Here is a 24,476-nt window from a genome sequence, read left to right on the forward strand (position 1 = left end):
CAGGCATCAGCCAAACAGGTGAAGCCACTTTTTCCACTTCAAAAAAAAAAAAAAAAAATCTCTATGTACAGATGCATTGTGCCGTATCAGTACAAAAATATACATATGAACTCTACAGATCCCAGCTCAGTAGATCAAAACACAACTATAAATCACAGTGCGCAGGACAGCATCAGGCCCGGGGAGCGACCGGGGCCCCCCGGGGAGCACCGCACGCTGCAGGCACGTCCCGGCGGGCCGATCTCCCCTGCGGGGTCACTTCTCATCCAGGCGGCAGTACAGGTACATGGCGACCGTCATCGATGCGATCTGCGGGCGGCGGGAGGCAAGTCAGCTCCCCTCCTAGCCCTCCCCACTGCCCTGTGGGGCACGCGTCAGCCTAACCCCCACAGCCTGAGCTTTGGCACCAAGTGCTGGCACTCAGCCCTCATCTCCGCTCCTTCCTCCCTCTTGCTTAAAAGCCCCCCTTGCAGGGGACTGAGGCTGGTTGAGGGGTCGGAATAGGCTCAGGTCACAGCCCACAGCATCATCCCCAGCACCCCCCAAGGAGGAAGAGCCAGGTGAGCCTGCAGAGGAAGGCTTGGTAGCCACCATGGGACCTGTGGTGGTTCACAGGGCCACTCCAGCACCCTCTAGACCCATCAGCCACCCAGGCCAGCCCTAGCCCTGCTCCTCATCAAGATACAAGGTGTTAAAGCATTGATGCTTGGGCACACACCTCCAACGCAGCAATGCCAGCTGCCACTCCACCCACCACTCCTGCGTTCTGCTTGATCTCAGTCAGGAGCTGTTCAAAACAACCCTGCAGGAAGTAGAGCTGATTAGGACAAGCAAGGAGCCCACAGCACTGGAGTATATCCCCCTGGGAGCACACCACACATGATTCCCCACTCCTCCCACCCCCACTAGGTACCCTAGCCCAGTCCCTCATGGGCAAGGGGAGAGCTTGGGGCTTCACAGGGCAGCTCATCTCAGCCACTTCTCAGATCAAAGAAAAACAAGCCCCAAAGAGGCAGAGAGGTGTCCAAGTTCACATCTCCCCACTCAGCTCCAGGATGATCCCTCCTTCCCATACCTGAGTGCACCCCAAACAAGCTTTGCTAGACATTAAGTGCTGCTCATGCATTCATACCGGAACGAGACTTTGGTTAGCAAGGACTTCAGTGCATGGTTGTTTTCCAGAGCAGCAGGGCACAGGGTAAGTTTTGTGTTCCACAAGCCAAGGGGAGTCTGTGAGGTCTGTGTAGTTATTCAAGCCACAGCAATGGAGCTAGAGGGGAGAGAAAAGGTGAAAAAGAGCCCACAGCACTGGAATATATTCTCCTGGGAGCACACCACACTCAGGACTCCCCACCCCTCCCACCCCCATCAGGTACCCTAGCCCAGTCCCTCATGGGCAGGGAGAGAATCTGGGGAGAGCATCCCAGAGCACACCTGGTCCCAGGGCTACATCCCCATCCCACCAAACCCATGGAATGCATGCCACCAGGCCACTACTAGGAGCATCTCAGGAGGACCCACAGCTCAGCATACCTCATTCATGGTGACATTCCATATCTGTGTGAGGCTTGGCTCCTTCCCAAACTTGGCCTTCAGCAGGGGAGTCACTGTGGCTGTCAGCAGTGTTTCTGCCTGGGAGAAGAGGTGGAAAAAACACCATCTGAGACTGTTCTGGGAACATTGTGCCCATCTCAGGTCCCAGCTTGCAAGGGCAGGATAGATCAGACATGGCAAGGTCAGGAGCCCCTTACTCCATAACCCTGCAGCCCAGGGACAGCTCAACACCTTCCCCACACCTGTACTGCATAGCAGCAAGGCTATTTATGACAAGTGAGTCACTCGATTAGCACGGTAATCGAGGGAGCCAGGTTGCCTAATAACATCTGCCTTGTGGTTGGCTTCTCTGGTGCCTAATGAGGTGAAGTGTGTTGGGGTTGAAGTAGTCACCTCTCTACCTGGATGGGTTCTCCAGGGTCTAACAAAGAGTTGAGTTTGCTCAGCATGAAGCACTTCCTCTTTCAGTACTCCTCTTACTGAGGCTTCTTACCTCCAGCAAGGGGGAGAGATGTTAAGCCTTAGTTGGTGCTGGACTGATGTGTAAAAAGCCAAATTCGTATATTGCCCTCACTTCTTTGGTGTGATGAGAAGTCCTGCTTTCTGTGCGTGATCCAAGCGACAAACTGACAAGTCAGGCTAACACAGGCTCAAGACACAGGACACACAAGCGCTTGGCTTTCATGGGTAGTCTAGAGAGTTGTGTGCTGTTAGGCCAGGGCTGAAAAGCGCACAGCCCCCAGCATTTTAACAAAGGCATCCCAAGGGGATAAGATGGGTCCCAAATTAACCCAGCCCCAAGACTCAGACACGCCACTCACAACACCAGTGTAGACAAGAGCCACCACAGCAGCAGCAACTTCAGCTATGAAGATGATCAGCAACACTGTGAAGAACTAGGAGAGAAGAGGAGGGAGGTCAACAGTGGCCACAGTCCACAGGCCCCCAGCCTGACCTGCTGCACTCATGTACTTCCCAAAGGCCTACCCAACCTTCATTCAGGGCTCAAAGCTGTTTTGTGGCCTTCAGCTCTGCTCCAGAGACAGAAGCAGCATGACTTTGGGGTCACCTCAAGCTCTGCACCTGCAGGGGGATGGCCTCTCTGGACATCCTCCAAGAATCTTTTTAGGGAAACTTTTGCTCAGCAACAGCTTCTGCCACAAAGAGAACCCAGAAATGACATCTCCATGGAGAAGTGTAACCCTTCAGCCCCCCCTTCCCCCCAAACCAGAAACCCAGGTCAGGTGAGGCTTGATAAGGAAATAAAGCATTGCTGAGCCTAGTCATATCCTTACCATCATCAGGAGACACTTGCTCTCCTTCTGGGCCCCACAGCACCCCAGGAAGCCAATCACCAGCAGGATGGCACCAATGACGATGAGGAAGTAGCTCACGTTCACAACTTGCAGGACACTAGCGGAAAGCGCCCCAAATATGTTGAAGAAGGACTTTCCATCCACTATGACCCAGATTCCTACTCCTAGGAGAGCCCCGCCACCGAGCTGTGGGAGAGGAGACATGTTAGTTCACAGACAACCTAAGAGGGACAGCTAGAGAGCAGAAGACTTATCACTCAAGGAAGAAGAAAGCTGTTTCCTCCATTGATTTTTGGCAGATCTCGGCCTCTCCTGGGGCACCCAGCTGCAGCTTGAAGGCAGCGTTAGCTGTCCAGCATAACCTAGGGATGCAGCAAGGCCAGCCACTGGCTGGAGTGGAGACAGAGACCTCCCCTCTTCCCCCCAAAATCCCTACAGCTCATTCCCTACCCAGGATCCCCCTATTCCCCAAAAGCCCAGGAGGCCACCTCAGGTATAGGTCTGCCAGCAGTGTTACCAGGGCAGGGCCAGCCCTGATCTGCAGGGTTACAAGTCCTCAGTTCAGCACAGAAGCCAGCTGCCCTGTGTCCCCATGTCCCTGAGGAATGGCAAAAGGCCTTAGGATGGGGCATGCAAGATTCAACTCCAATTGCCCTAGAATTGGAGTTGGAAGCAGGGGACAACCAAGCCCTGAGCTCAGTCCTTCAGAAGCAAGGAGGAGCAGGGCAGGACATTGACAGATCTCAGGAGACTTCAGTGTGCCTCATACCCTGTTGCACCTTCTCCCCATTAGCCACATGCTGCCACCCCAAACCCAGTCTGACCACCGTGCCCTCTCAGAACTAGCCCCTGAGGCCACCTAGGCCCTGTTTCCACATGTGGGGGCAAGATCCTGGCTCTGCCCAAGGCACTGCAGAGGCTCAGTGCTCCTGGCAACACCACCCAGCAAGGAGGTACAAGGCCTGCACCCCTATATCACTTCTTTCCTCTCTCTCCCTCCCCCAATTTTGTTCAGATCACAGTAAGCACCTCCAGCCAGGCCAGGGCCATGAGGAGAGGGAACAACCACAGCAGTCTCACTGACTGCCCCCCAAGGAAGGCAGATGGAGATCCTGCTCAGCATCACTGCCACATCCCCAATCGTTTCATCACTATAAGCCCAAGATAAAGGATTTGGGAGCATGGGGGGAAGCAAATCCAGCTACCCCCCACACCAGCAAACTGCTATTTATACAGCGCTTGGGCAGAAAAGGAGCCAGGAGCTCCTGGGAAGGGACAGCCCCACTCGCCAACCCAGCCCGGCTCTCAAACACAGCGCAGGGGAGGCAAGGCACAGGTATCTGCTCCTCAAGTTTTCTCCATGCAGTGCAAGACTTGGTCAGCCAGGCACCCTCCCTATCACAGGGGACAGCTCAGGGTGCTATTGGCTACTGGGTGGCCAGACAGGTCACTCTCAAAACACCAGCAGGACATTCTCCAGGCTGTAGCATTGCAGCTGCTCCCTTCCCCAGGGCAAATAGTTCTGGGGCCAGTGGGACTGCAGCAGCCCCTGTGTGGGGCAGCCAAGTCAGTGGCACCACCAGCCACACCCCAGCTCTGGGGGGCTCATGCGGCCAGCTCATACGCTGGGAACCATCACGCTGCCCAGGGACATGAGCGCCTCTGCCTGCAGGAAGCCTCCCACTCACTGGGGCCAGGTATTACTCAACTGCTCTGGCGGGTAACTCCTACACTCCTCACAAGATCAGCTCAAGGCCATTTCCACCCAGGGACACCCTGCCCTTGGCCAGGCTCAGGCCTTCCCTGCCAGTGCCCAACAGGGCGCAGGCTTTAAGAAGGGAATATTTTGAGTTTGTGGGCTTTGCTTCCCTCTCCTCCCTTTCCAAGGAGAGGTCAGTCCATCCTCTTCCAGGTGGACTTATTCTCCAAAGTCAAAGCCGCTATAAGGGACCTCTGCTACTGTCCCCAGGTGTACATACTCCCAGGAGCCCCAACACCCCCAGTTCCTGCCACACAGCCTACTCCCCTGGAGAGACAGGAACCCACCAGTAGGAACCTGCAAGTGGCCCTTTCCAGGGTGTGCAACACCCAGTACCTCCAGCCAGACCTTTGCACTGGGAGTGGCTATTACATCAGCTATGCATGTCCCTATCTCCAGCACCCAGTAACAGTCCCCCACTTCTCCTTGCTCTGAACTTTGGCCACCACACCCAAAGCAGGCACTAGGCAAGATCCCCACCAGCCCCAGGCTTCACAGTGCCCAGCTCAGGCTGTCCAGCCCCATTACATGGCAGAGCTCCCAGCTAAAACCAGGCAGCCATCAAGTCTTGTACCCAACAGGGTCCCAGGAATAGAAATCCCACCAGCATCCACCTGCTCACAGCACCAAATCCTTCTAGGGGGAGCACAGGGGGGCAGGAAGTTGATGCCATCCAGCTCCAGCCACCCCATGCACCACACAGCCTCCCCCCAGGGGGCCACTGCTCACATCCCACTTCCCCAGTTTGACAGGGTGGTTCAGAGGGGACCCATCAAGGTCACCTCACCCTCAGGCAGAGGAAGGCCACCCCCTAGTTAAGCAGGGCCCTCAAGAGCACTTACAAATATGGTCAGGTTGAAGAGGATCATCATGACCTTGATAAACGTGAAGAACCCCATCCTTGCACCTGGGGAGAGCATAGAGAGATGATCAGAAAGAACCCAAACCCCAGCTGAGCCCACAACACCCAAAGGTCACCCACCCCTCTCCAAAGGGAGCTTCAGGAGAGCAAACTGAGCCGGAGAACCACCTCACAGCAAGAGGCAGCTCCAGGGAAGCAGAGCAGAGCCACCTCCCACAGCAAGGAAGCTCCTCAGAGTGCACCCACAGGTGCCCCCTTCCCAAAGCCCAGCACCCAACAACCTACCTTAGCAGAGAACAGTTCCTTCAGAACCCCAGCCCAACCTGCTCAACCCCTCTGCAGCACCTGCAGCACCTCCCCACCCTTTAAGCAGGTGAGGGCCCTAAGTGGCAGCCGCCTCCTCCAATGGAGAAAGCGCTGGGCCTGGCCCCGGCCGGGCTGCACCCAGCCACCCGCACGGGCCACCCCTTGTGGGGGTGGCAAAGCAACCCGGCCACGCTGGGTGCCTGGTAGCTTGCTGCCCTCTGGTGCCAAAAGCCACCCGCCCGAAAGGCCAGAGCAAGGTGCTGCCACCTGCGCCCATCGCCGTGGCCTCTTGGCGCGGTGGATGTCCTGTCCTGCCGCCCTCCTCCCAGTGGCCTCCGCCACCACCACGGCTGCCGCGAGCCGCCATCCGGCCGGGGTGCCTCGCGCCCAGGGTCCTCGCGACGCCCGCGGCCGTGCCCCCACCTGCATCCCCGGCTGGACCGGGCGCCGGCACGGCCGCGCTCTGCCCGGCGGCGCGGGAGGCAGCGGGGCGCCCGGGGACGCCTCTCCCACCCGCCTTGGGGAGCGGCTTGGGGGGGAGGCGAGTGCCACGCGGGGAAGCGCGACGGGGCGGAGGCAGCGCGGCTCTGCCGCAGCGAAGCCGGCGACGCCGGAGGGCACCGGCGATCTCACCGGTTTAGCCACCAGGAAACTAAAAGGATGAGCTGGGGGCTGCTCGGCTGCGCTCCCCAGCACCTAACCCTGGAGGCTGGTTAGTTCTGGCTGCTCCCAGTTTCCATCCCCGTCCAAGCCCAATGAGGGAGCCGGGGGTGGATTTTCTGGCTCTCCAGGATGTCCGCTCTGGTTGCGGCAGAACGGGCCGGGCGGCGTTCCCACGCGTCCCCCCGCGCCGGCCACGCTGCCCCGGCTGAGCATCCGGCCGCCCGGCTGCGTGCCGAGCCCCGGGCCCCGCGTCTCGCCGCCGCCCCGAAGCGCAGGCAGCAGGGGTGCAGTGCCGTGGCCCTATCGCCCCCACCAGCGCAAAAGGGGCTCCACGTGGTCAGCCCAAAGGCCCGGCGAGCCCAGCTTGTCTCCTGCGCTGGCCACCAGCCGCTGCCTGGGAAGAGCGCAGGAGCAAGGCGCGCGTTTAGTGGCGGCTTCTCTGCCAGACTCCACGCCATGGTGTCTCCGTGGAACAGCCCTCCACAGGCTTTCCTTCAAGGAACATGTCTGGTTGCTTTTTGCAGCCACGTAATCTTGTAGGCTCCATGGCAGCCTGCAGCAAGGACTTGCACTGTTGAAAGGTGCTGTGCCCAGGTTTCTCACCCTAAATCTGAACCCCATCACTGACATCATCCTTGCCTATTTCCATCTCTCCAGCCAGTCAAAAACTGGAGGAGGAGATATTGGGGATAGGATCCTGCTTTCTCTGGTGCTTATTCACCAACTCAGCCTACAGCCCAGGTGCATGAGTCACCCAGGTGCATCATGCCTCTTCCAGCCTTTGCACCCAGCATCTTCCCTCTCTGGTCCTCCCCAAGACACCATGCTGTGCTCACCCAGGCTCTCCCTTGTTTTCTTCTCTTTCCTGCTTGCTTCTCATCTCCCCTGTTCTTTCTCCACCACTTTCCAATCGTCTGTCTCGGGAGTTCATACTCACATTTTGCCTGAGATGGGATCTGGATGTCCCGGACCTCTGGTTCTGCTGGCAAGCATTAAGCTGAAGACAAGCTCCTCTCGCACAGAGAACACCCAAGAACAGCCCTGGGGTGCATGGGGGATGCGTTGTGGGGAGGAAGCACTGAATTTCCAGCCTGCTGATAGCCAGGCCTTGCTGCAATGGGCCTTGGCATCTCGGGGCGGGGGGGGAGAGGGGCCCACTGCAAGGGCGTGAGGCCCCGGCCCCGCTGCAGGGTTTAACACACGGGCTTATTGCAGGTTTCCTATCCCGTCCTTGCACAAGAACCATCTCAGCCTTGGCTTGAGCAGGGCAACGTGGAAAACTTGCTTCTGTTCATCCCATCCAGGGAGCTGGACACATGGGATGCCCACCTGTGCCTCAGTTTCCCCTCTCTGTAAAACATAGGCTATCGAACCTGTCTTTCCTCAAACCTTTGTCATCTGCAGCTAGAAACAGCAGAGAGGTGGAAGCAGCAGATAAAACCCCCAAGCAGGGCTGACCCAGGCTAGCTGTGAGCCAGGCCCGCAGGCAGCCCGGGCTCCCCGGGCCTTCGAGGGGCCCCAGCTGGGTGATCCCTCTGCAGTGGGCATCCGCACACATGCTTTGGGCTGGAAACATCTGCCGGGCCAACCAGCCAGCATCCAGGCTGGCGCTGTGTTGCTTGGAGGGTGACCGGTGGGCAGCGACACCCTGGGTCGTGTGTCCCAGGGCAACACATTGGAGATGAACAGGCTTTAGATTTGCAAATCAAAGTTAATGCACTTTGCATCAAATTCATCCCTGTTTTCTTTTTCCTGCTTAAATAGAACAGAAATAAGTATCTAGAGGAGCCAAAAGTTTTTGACCTCTTGACAGTGACAGATTTCAGTTTTCAGCTTTGAAAGGACATCCTCAGCCTAAGCAAACCACAGCCCTATCTAAAATAAACAAAACTCAGAGCGTTTTGGCCAGAGAACCGGAGAAACCACTGATTTCGCTCAGCTCTGGGAGGAACAGGGGCATGAAATCAAACAGATTTCCCCATGGCCCCTGGCTGCAGCTTCGGGAGAATTTCTCCCGATTTCCACGGCTGTGTGCAAAAATACAACTCGAGTCCAAACAGAGGAGCTGCCCCCAAAAGTGGATCTATGCCGTGAACTGGTCGGAAAAGAGATCAGGACAACGGGAGAGTGTGGGCATCTCGCCGGCGTGCGGGGAGACGCTGAGCCACTCGGGGCAAGGACCCAGCCCGGCACCTCGCGTAGCCCGTTTCCACCGTGCCGGTGCTCGAGGCTGCGTTTTAAGCACGCCGTTAATGAGGGGGTTGGTTGCTGACACTTCCCCAGCAGAGTATCAGGCTCAGTTTCTTCGCACGCGTCTACGTGGGCACGTTCGCCGGCTCACAGCACATCTGCCCCTGCTAGCCGGGGGTGGCCAGCTGCCAGCCCCTCTCCAGCTCTCATTTTCTTGTGCTTGCATGTGTCCAAGCTGGATAAATCCCTCCCAAATTAATTAGCAGGAGCCGTGTAGAGGTGCCAGCTGCTGTAAACCTGAGCCGCACCAGCGACAGGGGCCGAGCAAGGCTGCGCCGCAGGGTCACGTCAGGACAACCCCGCTTTGCGGGAGGTTTCCTCGCTCGAGACCTCGCCTGTCTTCGCCGCCGGCGCATCCTGCTGGCACGAGTGGCCCCAGGGGCCTCTGCCGGCACCGGAGACTCACGGGGGGCTTTCCCCACTCGTGGGACCACTGCTCGCTCCCCAGAAGGGAAGCAAAAACAGAATACGGCCCCTTCCGAAGCAGGAATGAACCGAAAAAGCCAAGTGCAAAATGTCGGTGGAAATGAAACCTCGTTTCTCTTTAATTTTACCAGGTGGGGAAGGCTCAGCCCATTTTTGCAGCCTCGCTTCTCCCAGCCGGGTGCGCAAACAGCTGCGTGTCTCTGCGCTCTTTATGCTCTATTTACTCCCGGCTGCCGCTGCCGGGAAGCGCGAGCGAGGCCCCGCGGCTGGGATCCCGGCGGCCAGGATCCCCCTCGGGGATCCCGGGGCCCGGCGGCCCCGCGCAGCCGGCGCGCCGGTGACGGCCGCCTTTCCCCGCTCGCCCCGTCCCGCCGCCGGCCCGGAATCGCCGTCACGCTCGAAGGGGGGACGCCGGGAGCCGTCACGCTCGAGTCCTGCTGAGACGTTTCCCCCGCGGAGAAGCAGAAGCCAGTCAAGTCGAGGGCTAATCTTTCGTTTCAAGGATCTCTGCTCATTAAGCAAATGAGGAATGATCTGGAGCTAACGAGGGCACGGCAGGCGGCTCCTCCGCGTGCCGGATGCGGAGCAGGGCCAGGGCTCGCGGCCGGACGGGAGCGCAGCCGGCTGTGGCAGGGCAGGCGCCAGCCCGGGGACGTGAAACCACACGGCAGCCCAAGGGATGCTGCAAACAGGTCGGGCTGAGCGTTTGCTTCCAGGAGAAATGCAAAACAGTGTTACATCCGTGCTCGGCGTGTCCCAGCGCCGGGCAAACCGGGGCGGCTTGCAGCCATGCAGGACGCAGGAATGCCTGCAGCCCCGGCCCGGCAGCTGCGGCAGCGCCGCCGTGCCAGCAGGAGAGGCACGCGGGAGAGGAGAAAAAGCCCTTTCAGCACCGGCCCCGGCAGCTGTCACCGGGATCCGGGCTGGGAGAGGAGCGGAGGGCTGCGAGGGCAGCGCGCCGCCCCGGTGAATGCAGCTGCAGCCAAATCCCCTGGCGCGGCGAGTCCGGGCTGCGCCGCTCCTGGGAGCAGTTTGCCGAAACGACGGCCAAGAAGGGCCATACGCCTCCTGCCTCGCTTTGCCCGGCGCCCAGCCGCAGTTTCCCCAAATTTCCCAGCCCCCGGGTGAGCAGCCAGCCCCGGACTTGCCCTTTTCCAGCTCCTGGGGTGCCACCGCTCTGGAGCAGAGCACCCGGCCCGGCTCCTCTGTGCCCCTTCCCAGCTGCACCCGCGTCACCCCAAAAACCCAGCCCCGACCCCACTCCTCCGCCCGGCCTCCAGCGTGGAGGCCCAGCCCAGCCCTGCGGTGCTGCCGGGGCTGGGGGAGGCCGGGCAGTGCGGGAGGAGAGCTCCAGGCTCCCGGCTGCCGCAGCCCCCCAGGCTGCTGCTCCAGCCCTGGCCTGGATCCAGCCGGAGAGCATTTCCCCGAGCTCGTGTTTTAGGTACCATCTATTTTTAGGATGCCCAACCTGCGGCAAAGACGCGGAGCAGCTGCCGGTTCAGAGGAGGCAGCGTGAGGAGCAAGGATTTAAGAGAAAAGCCCCAAAGCCTGTGCCTCCGGGAGCATCGCCCCCAGCGCCTCGGCGCCCCACGGGCACCCGAGCGCTTTGGCAGCTCCGCCGCGCCCGGGCAGGTTCAACCGCGGCCTCCTCGCTGTTGAAGAAGCGGCAGCTCCCGCTCGGACGATGCGGATTTTCTCCTCGCCCGGCTCAGCGAGGAGGGGGCACCGGGGGGGGGGGGGGGGGGGGCTGCTGCACGCCGCCGCCCCCACCCAGCACCCCCGCAGCCCCGTCAGGCGGGGGAGCCGGCGGCTGTGCGGGAGCCCAGGCGGGGGGGCTTTTTTTTGGGTGGGGGGGAAGGGGGAGGTTAAAATCTCCCGGGCACTCCCGCCCCCCCGGGGACGAAGCGCCGCCCGCCGCGCTGCGCTGCGCTGCGGAGCCGCCGCGGGGGGCGGGGGGGCGCTGACATCACCGCGGCGCAGCAGCGCGGAGCAGCGCGGAGCAGCGCGGAGCCCCGCGCGCCCCGGCCCCGGCCGCGCGGCGGGTAAGGCGCGGGGTGCACGGAGCTGCGCGGGGCTGCGCGGGGCTGCGCGGGGGGTGCGTGGTGCACGGAGCTGCGCGGGGTGCACGGAGCTGCGCGGAGCTCCGCGGGGCCGCGCGGGGCGCACGGAGCTGCGCGGGGCCTCGCGGAGGGCGCGGAGCTGCGCGGGGGGGCGCGGAGCTGCGCGGGAGGCGCGGAGCTGCGCGGGGTGCACGGAGCTGCGCGGAGCTCCGCGGGGCCGCGCGGGGTGCACGGAGCTGAGCAGGGCCGCGCGGGGGCTGCGGGGCTGCGCGGGGTGCACGGAGCTGCGCGGGGCCTCGCGGAGGGCGCGGAGCTGCGCGGGGGGGCGCGGGGTGCACGGAGCTGCGCGGGGGGCGCGGAGCTGCGCGGGGCCTCGCGGAGGGCGCGGAGCTGCGCGGGGGGGCGCGGAGCTGCGCGGGGTGCACGGAGCTGCGCGGGGCCTCGCGGGGGACGCGGAGCTGCGCGGGGTGCACGGAGCTGCGCGGGGCCTCGCGGAGGGCGCGGAGCTGCGCGGGGGGGCGCGGGGTGCACGGAGCTGCGCGGGGGGCGCGGAGCTGCGCGGGGTGCACGGAGCTGCGCGGGGGGCGCGGAGCTGCGCGGGGCCGCGCGCGGCTGCACTCTTTGGGATGCACCCCCAGGCTCCTGGGCCGGAGCTGCGGGAAGGGAGCTGGGCGCGGGGAGGCCGCTCGGCTCTCACGGTCCCTTGTAAAAGCACGTTGCTCGGTGCCTTGCCCTACTTCCCAGACTCCCGTCCGCACTTTCCTTGTGCGCAGTGTCCGATCCCCACTGGCATAAGCTGCCTGGAAGCGGGAGCCGACGGAGCCACGGGGCTCGCTCCAGCTCCGGGTGTTTCGGGCGGGGAATGGGGCTCTGGGGTCCGGACGGAGACCAGACTGGCAACGCGCTGCGTTTCTCTCCGACAGAGGCCAGCCCGGCCGGGGAGGGCGATCCCGGGCAACGTGCGGATGAAGGGCAGAGCGAGACCAGGCTGAGAAGGGGACTGCACGTTCGTACCCGCCCCGGCGAGCCCGGGCTGGCCACGTTTGCTCTCCTCCCGTCTGCGCCGGCGATGCGCGGGCTGCGTGCAGACGCCTGAGCGAACCCCTGCGGCCTGCTGAGCCCTTGGGACCGGCTTGGCTCCGCCGCGCTTTCGGGAGAGCGGGTGGCTTGGAGAGGGCAGCGGCCGCTCTCCGACGCAAAGTTTTTTATTTTATTTATTTTTATTATTATTGTTATTATTATTTTTTGCGCACGGGCGCAGAAGGAAATCCGGCCGTAGCGCCCGCGCGGGCGCCGCAAGCCCCCAATGCCCGCCAGGAGCAGCGGACGCGGGGCGACGCGGGACGCGTGACCCGCACCGGGCCTCCGCCATGGCCTCCTCGGACGGGCTGCAGTACCGGGCCCTCTGCGACCACCAGAAGGACCAGGAGGAAGACCCGACGCTGAGCGCGGGGGACGTGCTGGCGGTCAGCAGGGCCGGGCTGCCGGGCGCCCCCGACTGCAAGGACGGGGACGAGCGGAGCCCCCAGGGCTGCCTCAGCGGCACCAAGGAGCGCGGCGACTTCCCCGGCACCTACGTGCAGCACCTGGGTCCCGCGCGCATCCCGGCCGCCGCCGCCAAGGCCAGGCCTCGGCCCGCGCCCCCGACGCCTGCCGGCACCCCCACGCCCGGCGGCCAGCCCTGGGGTGAGTGCCGGGGTGGGGGGCGCCCGGGGAGGGCGTCCCGGCGAGGGGGGGCGCGAGCCCGGGCTGCTCCCGCTGCGCAGCGCCGGCGAGGGGCGCAGGAGCCCCCGGGGCCCGCCCGCGGGACGGCACTGCGGGAGCCGCCGGCGAGGAATAGTTGCCCCGGGAATGACTTGCCCCAGTGCATCGTGGCGGCTGCAGAAGGGGGTGCCGGGGGCGTTGCTGCGCCCCCCCCATGAGCTGTCTGCGAGAATCGCCGCGTCCAGCGGCCCGGGCTCGCTGCTGTGCCCGGCGCAGGGCGGGCAAGGGGTCCTCGACCGTGGCCAGGAGCCTTTCCGATGGACTGCGGTTCTCCCGCACTGCGGTGCCCACGTCCGGCTGCTCTCGGCGCCCGGCCGCCCGGCAGGCTCGGTGCCCCGCTAAGGGCAGCTCTGTGCTGGGTGTTGGGCACACGCGGGGGCTTCTCCCGTGCGGGGGGGCTGGAGCGCAGTGCCGGCCAGGACGGCTCCGCTCGGCCTTGCCCGGCTCTGCCTTGGGTCGCGGCTCGCTCCGTCCTCGCTGCGTGCCATGGCCAAGCACCTCCGGGCTGGGAGGGATTTTGAAGCAATTGCATCATGTATCCAACCGCAACAACAACAAAAAAAACCCTTGCAGCCAGGCAAATGAACAAAATGCGGCAGCCCCGGACACAAAACACGGCAGCCCCGGATGAAGCCTCAGTTCTCTGCTCTGCCAGGACACGGCCAAGGAGAAACCCCTCTCTGCAGAGCCTTGAGCAGGGAGAGCGCGGCATCCCTTAGCCTCGGGCGCCTGAGCTTGCTCGGGCACCCGCCTTGATAGATTTGGGACCAGGGTGCAGCTTTGCTAATGGGGGAGGCCGTTTTCCTCGGGGCTGGCGGAGGAGGTCCCCAGGTGGGACCTTGCTCCGGGCTCGCGTGGTCCCGTCTCGCCCCGAAGCACCGTTCGGGCGGCAGCGGGGAGCCTGCGTCCCTCTAGCCGCAGTATTTTGCACCGCAACGGGCTGAAGGGCTGGGACGGCTGCTGGCCTTGCACACGGAGCCCGGCTCCGGTCCCATCCCAGCGGGATGTCCCAGCTCCGGGCCTGGAGAAAGGAGAGCAGGAGGCGCTGGCAGAGCCTGGGCGACGATAGCAGTGGGGAGCATCAGTCCCCCCCTCAAAAAGCTGCGGTTTAGCCCAAGCAGCCGGCTCACGTCATTGGGAACCGCACGCCAGGCCCCCCGGCTCATCCGAGATCAGAAAAAATATATATATTTTTATTATTATTGTTGTTATTAAGGAAAACCCAGTACAGCCAGCTTTCCGGGGGTAGATCGACGGGGGATGCTGCCACCTGCCGGACGCGCGCTGGCCGTGTCCCTGCGTGCCTGTGCCACCAAGGAGAGGTTTAGTATTTGTCCTCCCGCAGTTCCCCACCGGGCCGGCCCCCACCCCGCCGCTCTGGGGGGCCGCAGCGCCCGCGCGGGCTAAAACATCTCAAGTGTTTTGGAAGAGAAGGGCCTCTTTTTTTTTTCTTTTGATTTGGGGAAAATTCCTCCCTTAACGTTTCCCTCTCCAGGTGGAGGTTTTGAGGGACGTTTGCTTTGGCCGGCTCCAACGCTCGCTTTCCCGCGCTAGCTGCAGGCTTCCCCGCGGGCGCACCGGGCGCCGGAGCCGGTCCGGGCCCCACGCACGGGGCTTTCTCGCGTTGGGCGACAACGCGGGGTCGAGAGCAGCGTGCAAAACCCCGGGGTTTCGTGATGGAGCATCCCGAGCCGCCTTCCCCGGGCACAGCTTGTTGCGCGACAGCGCAGTCGCACCGGCTCGGTATTGAATTTCTTGGGATTATTTTAACGTGTTTCCAGCAAAGCCGAGCCGCTTGCCACGTCAATGGGACGAAGGAGCCCAGGCCGTTAGCAGAGAGAAACCTGAATTAATGTCCGCGCGGCGTTCGCCCGCCTTCGCTCCCGTCTCCTTCTCGCGCGGAGCCGGGGCCGGACCGCCGGGCTGGAAAAGGGGGCCGGGGGGCGCAGTGGGGCTGGTGCGGGGCTGGGCACGAGCCCCACTCGCGCGCCCCGCTCCAGGCATCCTCTCTCCGCAGCAGGGCCCCCCGGGCAGGCGGAGCTCGCCGAGCGCCCCGACGTCCCCGAGCAGGCGCTGCCGACCGTGGCGAGGCTCGTCGAGGCGCTGGAGAAAAAAGGTACCGGCGGTTTTCCGGGTGGGATCGGCGGGAGCGCGGGGACGAGGCGCCGCGGGCATCGCTGCAGCCGGGGAGGGGGCTGGGAGCCGCGCGCGGAGCGTCGCCGGGGTCCCGTTCCCGCGCGCCCGGCGCTGACGCCTCTCTCCCGGCCGCTCCGCAGGGATCGACGGCGAGGCCGCCTACGCGTCGCCGGCCGGCTCGCTGGGCGACGCCGAGCTGCAGCGGGCTCTCCTGACGGGTGAGTCCCCGCAGGCGCCCGCGCCGCCCCCCCTCCCCGGGCGGGGAGACTCCGAGGCCGGGGGCACGTCGCGCTTTCGCCGGGTCTCGGCCGGAGGGGCGCCGGGCGGGGGGTCGCGCCGAAGCGCGGCAAAGGGGAGATGGCTCCTTGCGGGAGCGCCCGCGCGGTGCCGGGAGCGAAGGCCTGGGGGGAAACCTGCTTCACCTGAGCCGAGGGTGCCGAAACCTAGCAGGAGGCGGTGCCGGGGAGCAGGGGCACGTCCCGCCGCGCGGGAGAGCCCCCGGCCCGAGGCGGCTGTTTCCAAGCCGAAAGGTGCGGCGCAGCGCGGGGGCGGGAGTCACCCGGCGGCACGGAGACGGGGCTCGAGGAAGAGCCCCCAGCCCCGCGCGGGAGGGCTCCTCTCGGGAGCTCCCCTTGGGCCGCGGAGAAATTATTAGGGGCAGAAAAAGAAGGGAAAAGCATGAAAGTGCCTTCTTGTTTTATTTGCTCCACTGATGCCATCTTCAGTCTGATTTCCTAAGGGGGGGGGGAAGAAAGCTCACGCTATTGCAGTGGTGCGTACAGGCAAACGCAGCCCGGGGTCTGTAGCCGTCGGGGGCAAGGAGAGACCCCTGCGCCTGCGCTCAGCCTGTATTAGACACCGGAGAATCCCCACAGGCCCCAGCCGCCGGCTCACGGGCTCCGGCGGCGCTTTGCCCTGGCCCGCGCGGGGACTGGGCCGAATCCGGCGCCGGAGGGAGGCGGGTCGGAGCCGCCAGTCTCCGGGCGTTGCCATCCCCCCGGCCGCGCCGTGCCGTGCCGTGCCGCGCCGCCGGCTCTGCCTAGCGACACGCTCACGTGCCCGGGAATTAGGTCAGGACTCGGCGCGGATTAGAGGCCCCGGTGGGCTCGGGGGCTGCTGCCGAGCTCCCCCCCATCCCCGCCCCGTCCCGTCCACGACCGCGGGGGGTGTTTCGGCGTTGGCCTGCTAGGGAGACGCGGGGCGGCGGCGGCGCAGTGGGGACCGTCGTCCGCCCGTGCCGGCTGCGGGGCCGCGGGCGCCCGGAGCGGCTCCCCCCGCCCGCCCGCCGGCCCCCTCGCCGCCGGCCCTCGGCCAAACATCCTCCGCGCTTACTGAAGCGCGGGGCGATTTGGGTGCGCGCCACCGGCGCCGGCTTACTCACGCCTCCCCCGGGTAGCTGCAGCTGCCGGCAGAGGTCCTGGCATTTCCTGCCCGGCCTGACTCAGCCCCGCGGCTCCCGGCCCCGCTCCGGCCTCCCGCTTTCTCCTCCGGGAAAGCTCCCGGCGCGGCCGGGAATGAGGGGCGGGGGGGCTCGGGAAGGGACGACCCGCCGGAGGCGCCCCGCGCGCCCGCGCGGCGCGCAGAGCTCGTGGGGCGGCGAGGGCTGACCCCGGCGGAGAGGCAGCGCCGGGGTTCCCGTCTGCACGAGGCGGCCGAGCTCCTTCCGCGGAGAAAGGCTGTGCCGGGGATTTCAGCGGGAGCAGGGCGCCCGTGCACACGTGCGTGCACGCGCATGTGCATGCACATCTGGCATTCCCCCTTCCCAACCCCATCTCCCTGCCTTTCCGTAGGAAATAGCTCTTCTTGGTTATTTTTGGTGTCTAAGGCCATCCGCTGGGCTCCCAGGCCCTGGAAGGGAGCACGGTCACGGGTGGCCAGTCAAAACGGTTGGGGACTTGAGCGCTTTTCTGGTGGAAAAAAAGCCACTTTCCTGGAAATTGAGTGCTCCCCATATGCCACTGGTTCTAGTAAAGCTGCTTTGGGGATAAAAACTGGGAGATAGGGGAAAGGAAGGAGCGAGCAGGTTCGGCCTGTGGCAAACTCCTCACCTCACTTATACCTCGTATCAGCCATGCGAGGCTTGAGCGGGCCCCCTCTAAGAAAGTGCAAAATTTGCTTTTTTGCCTCAAAATTCCCCGGTAGAAGAAGCAAGAAGTTCGGTTTCTACAAACGAACCATTTCAACCGGTCCCAAATATCTTGGGATTTTCTCCTTTTTCTTTCCCTGACATTTCTCCTGCGAGGAAAATTTCAAAACCTTTGAGTTGGGATCCAATTCGAATCAAAGGCAGATTTTGAAACCTCGAGATCTTTGGGAAAGGGAACGTCACCCTCCAGGCAGCCACGGCCCGGCCCGGCCACGGCTGAGAGACCTCCAAGAAAAACGCATGAGGCAACGCCTCGAAGGATGGCCGAAAGGGCTCTTCGTCCCCGCGCGGGCTCCGCCGCGGGGCTCGGACGGCCGCGTCCCACCCTTTGGCACGGTTGTTCTCCGACCGCTGACCCCGTCCCGAGCTCCACCTCGGATGAGCTCAGCCTTTCCCACGTGGTTTCTCCCAGACGTGGTGTTGCATGTCCCAGGAGCTTCCTCACCACCTCCCCGGGCACAGCTGCGTTTCGGGGCTGGCAAAAGCATTGCCAGCCGGCGCCACGCTCGCAGTGTTTCGGGGTCATTGGGGATGTCTGTCTTTGGTGACGTGCATCACCTGGGTGCCATAACCCCCCGTCAGCCCTGCAAAGCAGCCCAACAGGGACGACCTAAGGAGCATCGCTTGGTGTTGCATCGCTTGGCGTTGTGTCACTCGGTGCTGCATCGTCTTTTCCAATGGCCGGGTTTTAAGTCTAGGCAGGTTGGTGGGATTTTCCACTGGGATGAAGCATGAGCTTTGATCGATGTGTTTTTAAAAGCAGCCCCTCCTCAGGGGAGACTGGGGTCCAGCTCCTCGTCCCGAGGGGCAGGGAGAGGGCCTGGGGGGCAGCTCAGCTACCTCCCACCCTCCTCTGGATGGAAACACAGGCGAGCTCTGCAGCTGCACTGAAGCTAGGACAGAAGTATTTGCTGGGTGGTGTGTGCAGGTGAACTCATAGGCTGCCCCATGCAGGGAATTGGGGCTCAACTGTGGGAACGGGCACTAATTTCCTGGGAAAGGCCCACCAGGGGTCAAGGAATGGAAAAGCAAAGGTTTCTCCACAAAAGAGAGGGTAAAAAACAGGCAGGGAGCAAAATCAGGAGGAGGAGACAAGGCCAGGAGACTCCAGAGGGACAGCACTGTAGCAGTCTCCGTGGCCTGAGGACCGCCACGGGTCTCTCCTTGCAGATGCCTCTGCCGTGGACATGGACCGGTACAATGCCCGGACGCTGGTGGAGGCCCTGATGTGGTACCTCCAGGAGCTCCCATCTCCCGTCATCCACCCGGCCGTCTACTCTGACCTGCTCTATCTGGCCCAAGGTGAGCGTCAGCGGGCTGGAAGGGGCTGGAGAGCATCACAGGGCTGGAAGAGCCTCAGGGAGCACTGCCGAGGGGGGCTCACGTGCGGTTCGTGGGGCCGGGGGAGCGTCGGCCCCCTCCCTGGAGCAGCATCAGGAGCAGCTCGGGGCGCCGGGAGCATGGGCTGCTCCGGCCCTTTCCACCTCCGCCCCATCCGGTGGTTATTTGCCTGCTCTCCTTGGAGCAGGGCTCAGTCCCATCGGGAAGCAGTTATCCCAGGTGCTGCCAGAAATCATTACAGCTAATAACGCGCCCTGGTTATACTTCGTGGCTGTGCGAATTACGTGGGAGGCTGAAGAAGCTCCCGGATGAGTCGCACAGCGGCGCCGGGATGTGGAGCGGAGGGAGCCGCTCCGCTCCCGCAGCGCTGATGCTGATCCTCTCCCACCGTCAGAGCCGTACCGGGACAACGGCGGTTTGCAGCCCGCGGCTCCCTCCTCCGGCGGTGCCGGGCTGCAAGCCGAGCCGGACGCCGCGGGGCTGAGCCCCGCTCTCGGAGGAGGCCGACCTCGCAGCGCTGGGTGTCCTCTCCTGCCCAGGCATCCCACCGTGGGGAGACTTCGGGATGTCGGAGCGTGGTGCTTGGATTGTACTTCGCCCCACTGGCCTCCTCCCAGTCTATCGGGGGTTCCTGAAGGAAAACCCCCAGGAAGGAACCACCTTGATGGGCTGGGTCGCACTGTGCACCCTCCAGATCCCGCTGTGCACCATCCAGATCCCGCTGCATGCCCCTCACGCCTCTCCTGTCCTCCACCAGGCGAGGTGCCGCTGCCGCAGACGGTGAGCAGCACCAGTGCATCTGGGCCTTGCCAGAAGAGCAGCCGGCTGCCAAGTCTCTGTGATACTGGCCCAGGAAGAAAGCGTTATTACAATATTTTGGCTCTGCTGCCTGGGAATTTTTTACTGTAATCTAGTCAAGATTTGGCTTTATATGGACATAGAAGAATTCTCTGCTTTTTTAGCTCAGAATTCTGGAAGTGCCTGCAGGTTTCTGCAAGTTTTTCAGCCTCTATGCAAATATATGAGATTGTTACGGTTTCAGTTTTGTTTGATTTTTTTTCACTGAAGTGACAGGCTCAGGGCTGGTAACCAGGTCAGTAAAGGGAGACAGGAGTCCTTGGTCAGTCCAACTGGGAGCTTGGAACAAAATGCTTTGTAAATGAGTTCTTGCAGAGAGAAACCACAGACAAAAACCCGGGCCAGGATTTCTGCAGGCTCCACCCCGTTCCCCCTCTGAGATGAGTCCCGTGGGCACTGCAAGGCAAGGACCAGGCCCTCACATACCTTGCAAGATAGCTGCCACGCTCGAGAATCTGCATCGCGCTCCTTCCACCCCGGCTGCCTTTGAAATCAGATTTTCCCCGTTTGCACTAGCTGGCTGTTGCTGGTATCCACCATCCCCTGGAGAAGCCTTCCTTCTCTGGTCAGGAGGAGGAGGTCTGCAGATGGTGATCCTGCCTTGCCTGGCAGGGACCAAAAGATCACCTGCGGCCGGAGCGGCGTGGAGAGCCGGCCCGGCCGGCCCTCCCGGGTCTGCCTGAGGCCGGAGGAATTTGCTGCTGGGGAAGGAGAGCGCTGGCTCGCAGCGCAGCCCGCAGCAGCGCAAACCTCCTCCCCCCCCCCCCCCCGGCGTTGTTTCCTTCCACTTGCTCTGCAAAACAGGCCTGGGTTTTCCCCTAGACCGCTTGCCCAGCGCCGGAGCGCGCCGACAGCCTTAACGCGTAGGTGATCGCCGGGAGCTGGCAGCTGGCTCTGCCGAAACCCCGATTCACCTCTCCCGGCCGCTGCCGTGCAGCTGTCCCCAGCCCCTCACCACGGGCCGGCCCGGACCCCCTTACGCGGCCCAGCAGCCTCCCTGCGTGGGTGCAGGCCACCGCGGTGCAGGCGGCCACGGCGGCGTGCGCACGGACACGTGGGACCCACACATCCTCGTAGGACAGGGCCCGCTGGCGGCCTCGGGACGGAGGAGGTGATGGATAGCTCACGCCGCAGCCACCGTGATTCGCTCCTTGCTCTCCCCTCGCCTCCCCGGTGCGGGAACGTGGGGCCGCGCAGAAGCCCCCTCGGCCAGCTCCTGCTGAAGCCCATGAGGGCCGGTGGCATGGAGACACTGTCTCTCCCCGTACCCGTTTGAGAGGAGAAATCAAAGGCTGCCTCTCTTCCAAGGATAAAAACTCAATTAGAAAGCAATTAGTCAGGTTGCCTCGTTAAGCTACTTCAAAGGGAAGCGCCTTTCCCCTGCAGCCTGAGTTCCTCGGATTCCTGCGCAGGAGCAATCTCTGCTCATTGCACAACACGAAGGAGGAGGATGGAGCCAGGAACCGAGGTGAAAACCACCGGGGATTTCTCTGGGGCTTAGGAAAAAAAAGAAAATGCAGCTCTTTGAGGAGACAGTTCTGGGTTTTGGCAGTTTGCCCTTGCAAGCAGCCTCCTTCTGCCAGGACTGAGGCTGGGTTGTTGGGGAGGACTGGAGGGGACCCACCACATGAGGCCCAGCTGCACGCCGGGTCATCATCTGTGACACCTTCCGAGCCCTTACCCGGATGGATGTGAGCCTGCTCCTGGCAGACAGCTGTGTAGCCCTGCGAGCACGGAGCTAGTAGCACATTGCTGTGGCAGCACAGCTACGGGGGTCCAGGCAGCTCTAGGTGGGACATCTGTGGTCCTCCTTCACTTGGATGGTGCCCTGGAAGGGATCCAGGCTTGTGGTGCACCAAAACCAACCTTCTGCACATCGCGCGGTCCTTCGGGCTGGGATTTCTCCTTAAGGCATCCCCAAGGCAGGGCCGGAAACCGCAGAGACCCAGATCTGTGGATGGAGGGCGGCAGGGGGAATTGGCCAGGGTGCAAATAGCCCCGGGGTCGGGTCCTGCTTGGAGCCATCCATGGCACCACCGGAGGCGGATGACTCGCTTGGCGGAGGCCCCAACCCCATGACGGCTCCGGGGCACCCAGCTGCACGTCAGCCCTGGGGACCCACGGACACCCTGGAGCCACCTGGGCACCCACCAAACCGCAGCCCCGGTGCAAAAAGCCACAGGGAGCTGACTCAGCCCCGCAGCCCTGCTCAGGATCCGACCTTTGAGGAGCCCTAGGGACTTTCCTGTCCCTGGCAGATGAGTGGGCTGGGGAGGAGGGCGGCCGGGAGAGCGGCACGGCTGAGGGGGCAGCTCGCAAGATCGGGGGAGCCCCGGCCCCGCTGCGCCGTGCTCGTGCAGTGCCAGCACACCCGTGGGGACGTACGATGCAAACGATGAGGGACTTCCCAGGCCTCTCCAGCCTTCCCCAGCACACGCAGCAGCAGCAGCGCTGCAGAGAATTTTTTTCCCGACTGTTTAGCCAGCTTAAAAAAAACCAAAATAAAATAAACTCGCGCCTTCGGAGCGCTGCCGTGTCGTTCAGCACGAGGCCGAGCTGAGCTCTCTCTCCCGCAGAGACCCCGGGGCCGGAGGAGTGCGGCCGGCGAGCGGGAGCCGTGCTGGCGGCGGCGCCGGGGCTGCTGCCGCCGCTGCTGCGGGAGCTCACGCGCCACTTCTGCCGCCTGTGCCGGGGCGGCCGCCTCTCGGCCCGGCTCCTGGGAGAGCTCTTCGGCGAGGTGCTCTTCCGCCCCGCGCTCGCCAGGTATGCAGGGGGTCCCGGCTGCGGCGGGGAAGGGCGAGGGGGGGGGTCCCCCCGCTCCCGCACGCGTCTGCCCCCGGGGTGTCACCTTTGCAACAGGGTTTGGCTTTTTTTGTAACTCCCCCCCCCCCCTCCATCCACCTCCTGCCTTGCGTTTAAATAAAACCCGCTCCCTGCAGAGCCCGCCGGCGGGGTTTCCACGGGGGAGGGAGGGAGGCCGAGCCCCCGTCGCAGCATCCCGGGACCCCCGCTCACGGCCACCTGCTCTTCCTCCTCCTCCTCCTCCTCCTCCCGCAGCGCTGAGGGCAGCCCCGAGCTCCGCGCGAAGCTGGTCGAGTCCCTCATCGTGGCCGAGGCGCCGGCGGCCCCCGGTAAGAGGCGGCGGCGGGGGGCGGCGGGGGGCGGCGGCGGCACTGCGGGATCCGCGCTGGGGCAGGCAAAGCGGGCGCGCTCCCCCCCGGCTCGCCCGCGCTGCCCCCCGCTAGGGCAGACCTCGGGGCGGTTCTTCGGAAAGCGCGTTTTCCGGGCGCGTTTGGGAAAAAGCGGGTATTTTGCAGCTGTTTTGCTCAGTGCTCGCGGCGCGGCGCCGGCGGGTGCCGTCCTGCTGGCGGGCTGAGCCCCTGGCCGTGCCGGTCAGGGCGCCTGCTGCGTGGCTGCTTTGGGTCTCCGGGTGCCTTGGTACGGTTTAAAAGAAGTGGGGGAAAAGCGGGAAAGAAAGGAGGAGCTGCGACAGCACAGCGGCGAGGCACCTGCAACCTCTGCAACCGGGGCACGGCCTCCGGCACGGCGTGGGCTCCCCGTCTCCGCTGCGGCCCGGGCGGCGATGGGGCCGGGGCGCCCGGCGGGCAGCTCTTCGCGCCTGGGCCAGGTGCCGGGAGCACGTGGTTTTTTTCTGCTGATATTAATGAACCCACAACGTCTCCCAGGCTTCCACCCCAAGGACTGTAATTACGTCCTCTTTTTTTACTCTCAAAACAGGGGTTTGCCCGCCAGCGTCCGTTCTTTCCCAGCGTTGACTTTGCTGGTTTAAGGTCCAGCCCTCCGCTGACCTCCTTGTCCTGCTCCATCCCCCGCGCTTGGTTGCACCGCTCATGTCCCCCCGTTGAGGCACACGCTTCGGTTTGGGGCTATTTGGTGTTTGTGCAGCACCGGCGCTCCGGGGCCTGGCACTCTGCGTAAGTCGGGGACTCGGGGCCGGGAGCAGCGAGTGCTGGCCCGTGGCTAAGTCCCCGTCACGTCAAGACGTGAGCGTGGGGGCTTCATGGAGGAGAAAAACCAAACTGAAAGAAAACCAAAACAAGCAAAACCAAACTCCAAGGAGGGGCCCTTGCCATGGGATGCTCCCGAGGATGGGGCGCAGGCAGTGTGTTTAGGCAGGGCAGGGATGTGCCGGGGGGAAAAGTGGTTGGTTGGGCACCAACCGCAGACCTTGAGGACCACGGTGACCAACTCTTGTCCGAGCTGAGGGCTTGCAATGGCTTCTCGTGACCACTGTGGGATCTCACCTCCCCCTGCCAAAGCCCAGCTGTCCCCTCTTCCCCCTGCTCCGAGCCCTCTGGACCCACGAGGGGGTCAGCTGCTCCCAGCCTTCCCCGCTTGGAGATATTTCAGTGTCGGCCCTGGTGGATCTTGTCTCCGCGTATTCTCTCCTTGTAATATATCTGGGTCCCTGTCATCGCCCTGCAGCGCTGTGGGGTGGCCGGCCCAGGCAGGATTACAACTCTTAATATTCCTCGTAAATCAGCCCTTTCGGACCTGTCATCTTGTTCCTTGCTCTCCCTTGAGCTCTCGCCCACGAGTTTGTCGACTTGGATACGTCTCCTCTGCTGCTGATCCAGATGTTGTACAGCTGGAGCCCCAGCTTGCCCCGGGGTCTGCTGCAGCATCCCGGCTGCTGTCCCCGCTCCCATGGGGGCGCTCGTCGCCCCCGCCCCAACTCGAGCGTTTGGGAGGTGGGTTGGGACTCCCGGGTGCTCGTCCTGACCGCGAGCCCCACCGAAACGTGGCCCGAGGGCCGGGAAGCGGAGCCGGGACGCCCGGGCTCTCCCCCCGCCGGCCGAGCGGCGCGCTGCGTGACTTCGGACAAGTCCGGCAGCCTCACCTCTGTTTGCATCTAAAAGTGAGGATGTTATTACTTGTCTGTCATCACATTAGGATGCTGGGAAGCTTAATTAAATGCCTGCAAAGCGCTTTTGAGAGCTGTGGATGAAAGATGCTATATAAAGTGCAAGGAATTATTATTAGCAGCTCGGAGGCAGGGTCCGTGCGCGCGCGG

At 63.5% G+C, this 24,476-nt stretch overlaps 2 protein-coding genes across 2 annotated transcripts; one reads left to right on the forward strand and one right to left on the reverse strand.

Moving 5' to 3' along the window:
* Positions 1–20,036, reverse strand: TSPAN1 (tetraspanin 1). The gene is made up of 8 exons (XM_062581997.1): positions 16,478–20,036; positions 5,472–5,536; positions 2,850–3,056; positions 2,376–2,450; positions 1,534–1,632; positions 1,133–1,270; positions 719–802; positions 1–309 (listed from the first exon to the last, which is right to left on the reverse strand). The coding sequence occupies exons 1-8, from the start codon at positions 16,866–16,868 to the stop codon at positions 256–258; spliced, it is 1,113 nt and encodes a 370-aa protein (XP_062437981.1). The 5' UTR covers positions 16,869–20,036; the 3' UTR covers positions 1–255.
* LOC134143494 (phosphatidylinositol 3-kinase regulatory subunit alpha-like) lies at positions 12,567–19,611 on the forward strand. Its single transcript, XM_062581598.1, has 6 exons — positions 12,567–12,818; positions 14,210–14,282; positions 14,981–15,076; positions 15,237–15,314; positions 18,413–18,544; positions 19,341–19,611. The coding sequence occupies exons 1-6, from the start codon at positions 12,567–12,569 to the stop codon at positions 19,490–19,492; spliced, it is 783 nt and encodes a 260-aa protein (XP_062437582.1). The 3' UTR covers positions 19,493–19,611.
* Positions 20,037–24,476: the final 4,440 nt, after the last annotated feature.

The sequence above is a fragment of the Rhea pennata genome, chromosome 8, assembly GCF_028389875.1.
Source record: "Rhea pennata isolate bPtePen1 chromosome 8, bPtePen1.pri, whole genome shotgun sequence".
NCBI lineage: Eukaryota > Metazoa > Chordata > Aves > Rheiformes > Rheidae > Rhea > Rhea pennata.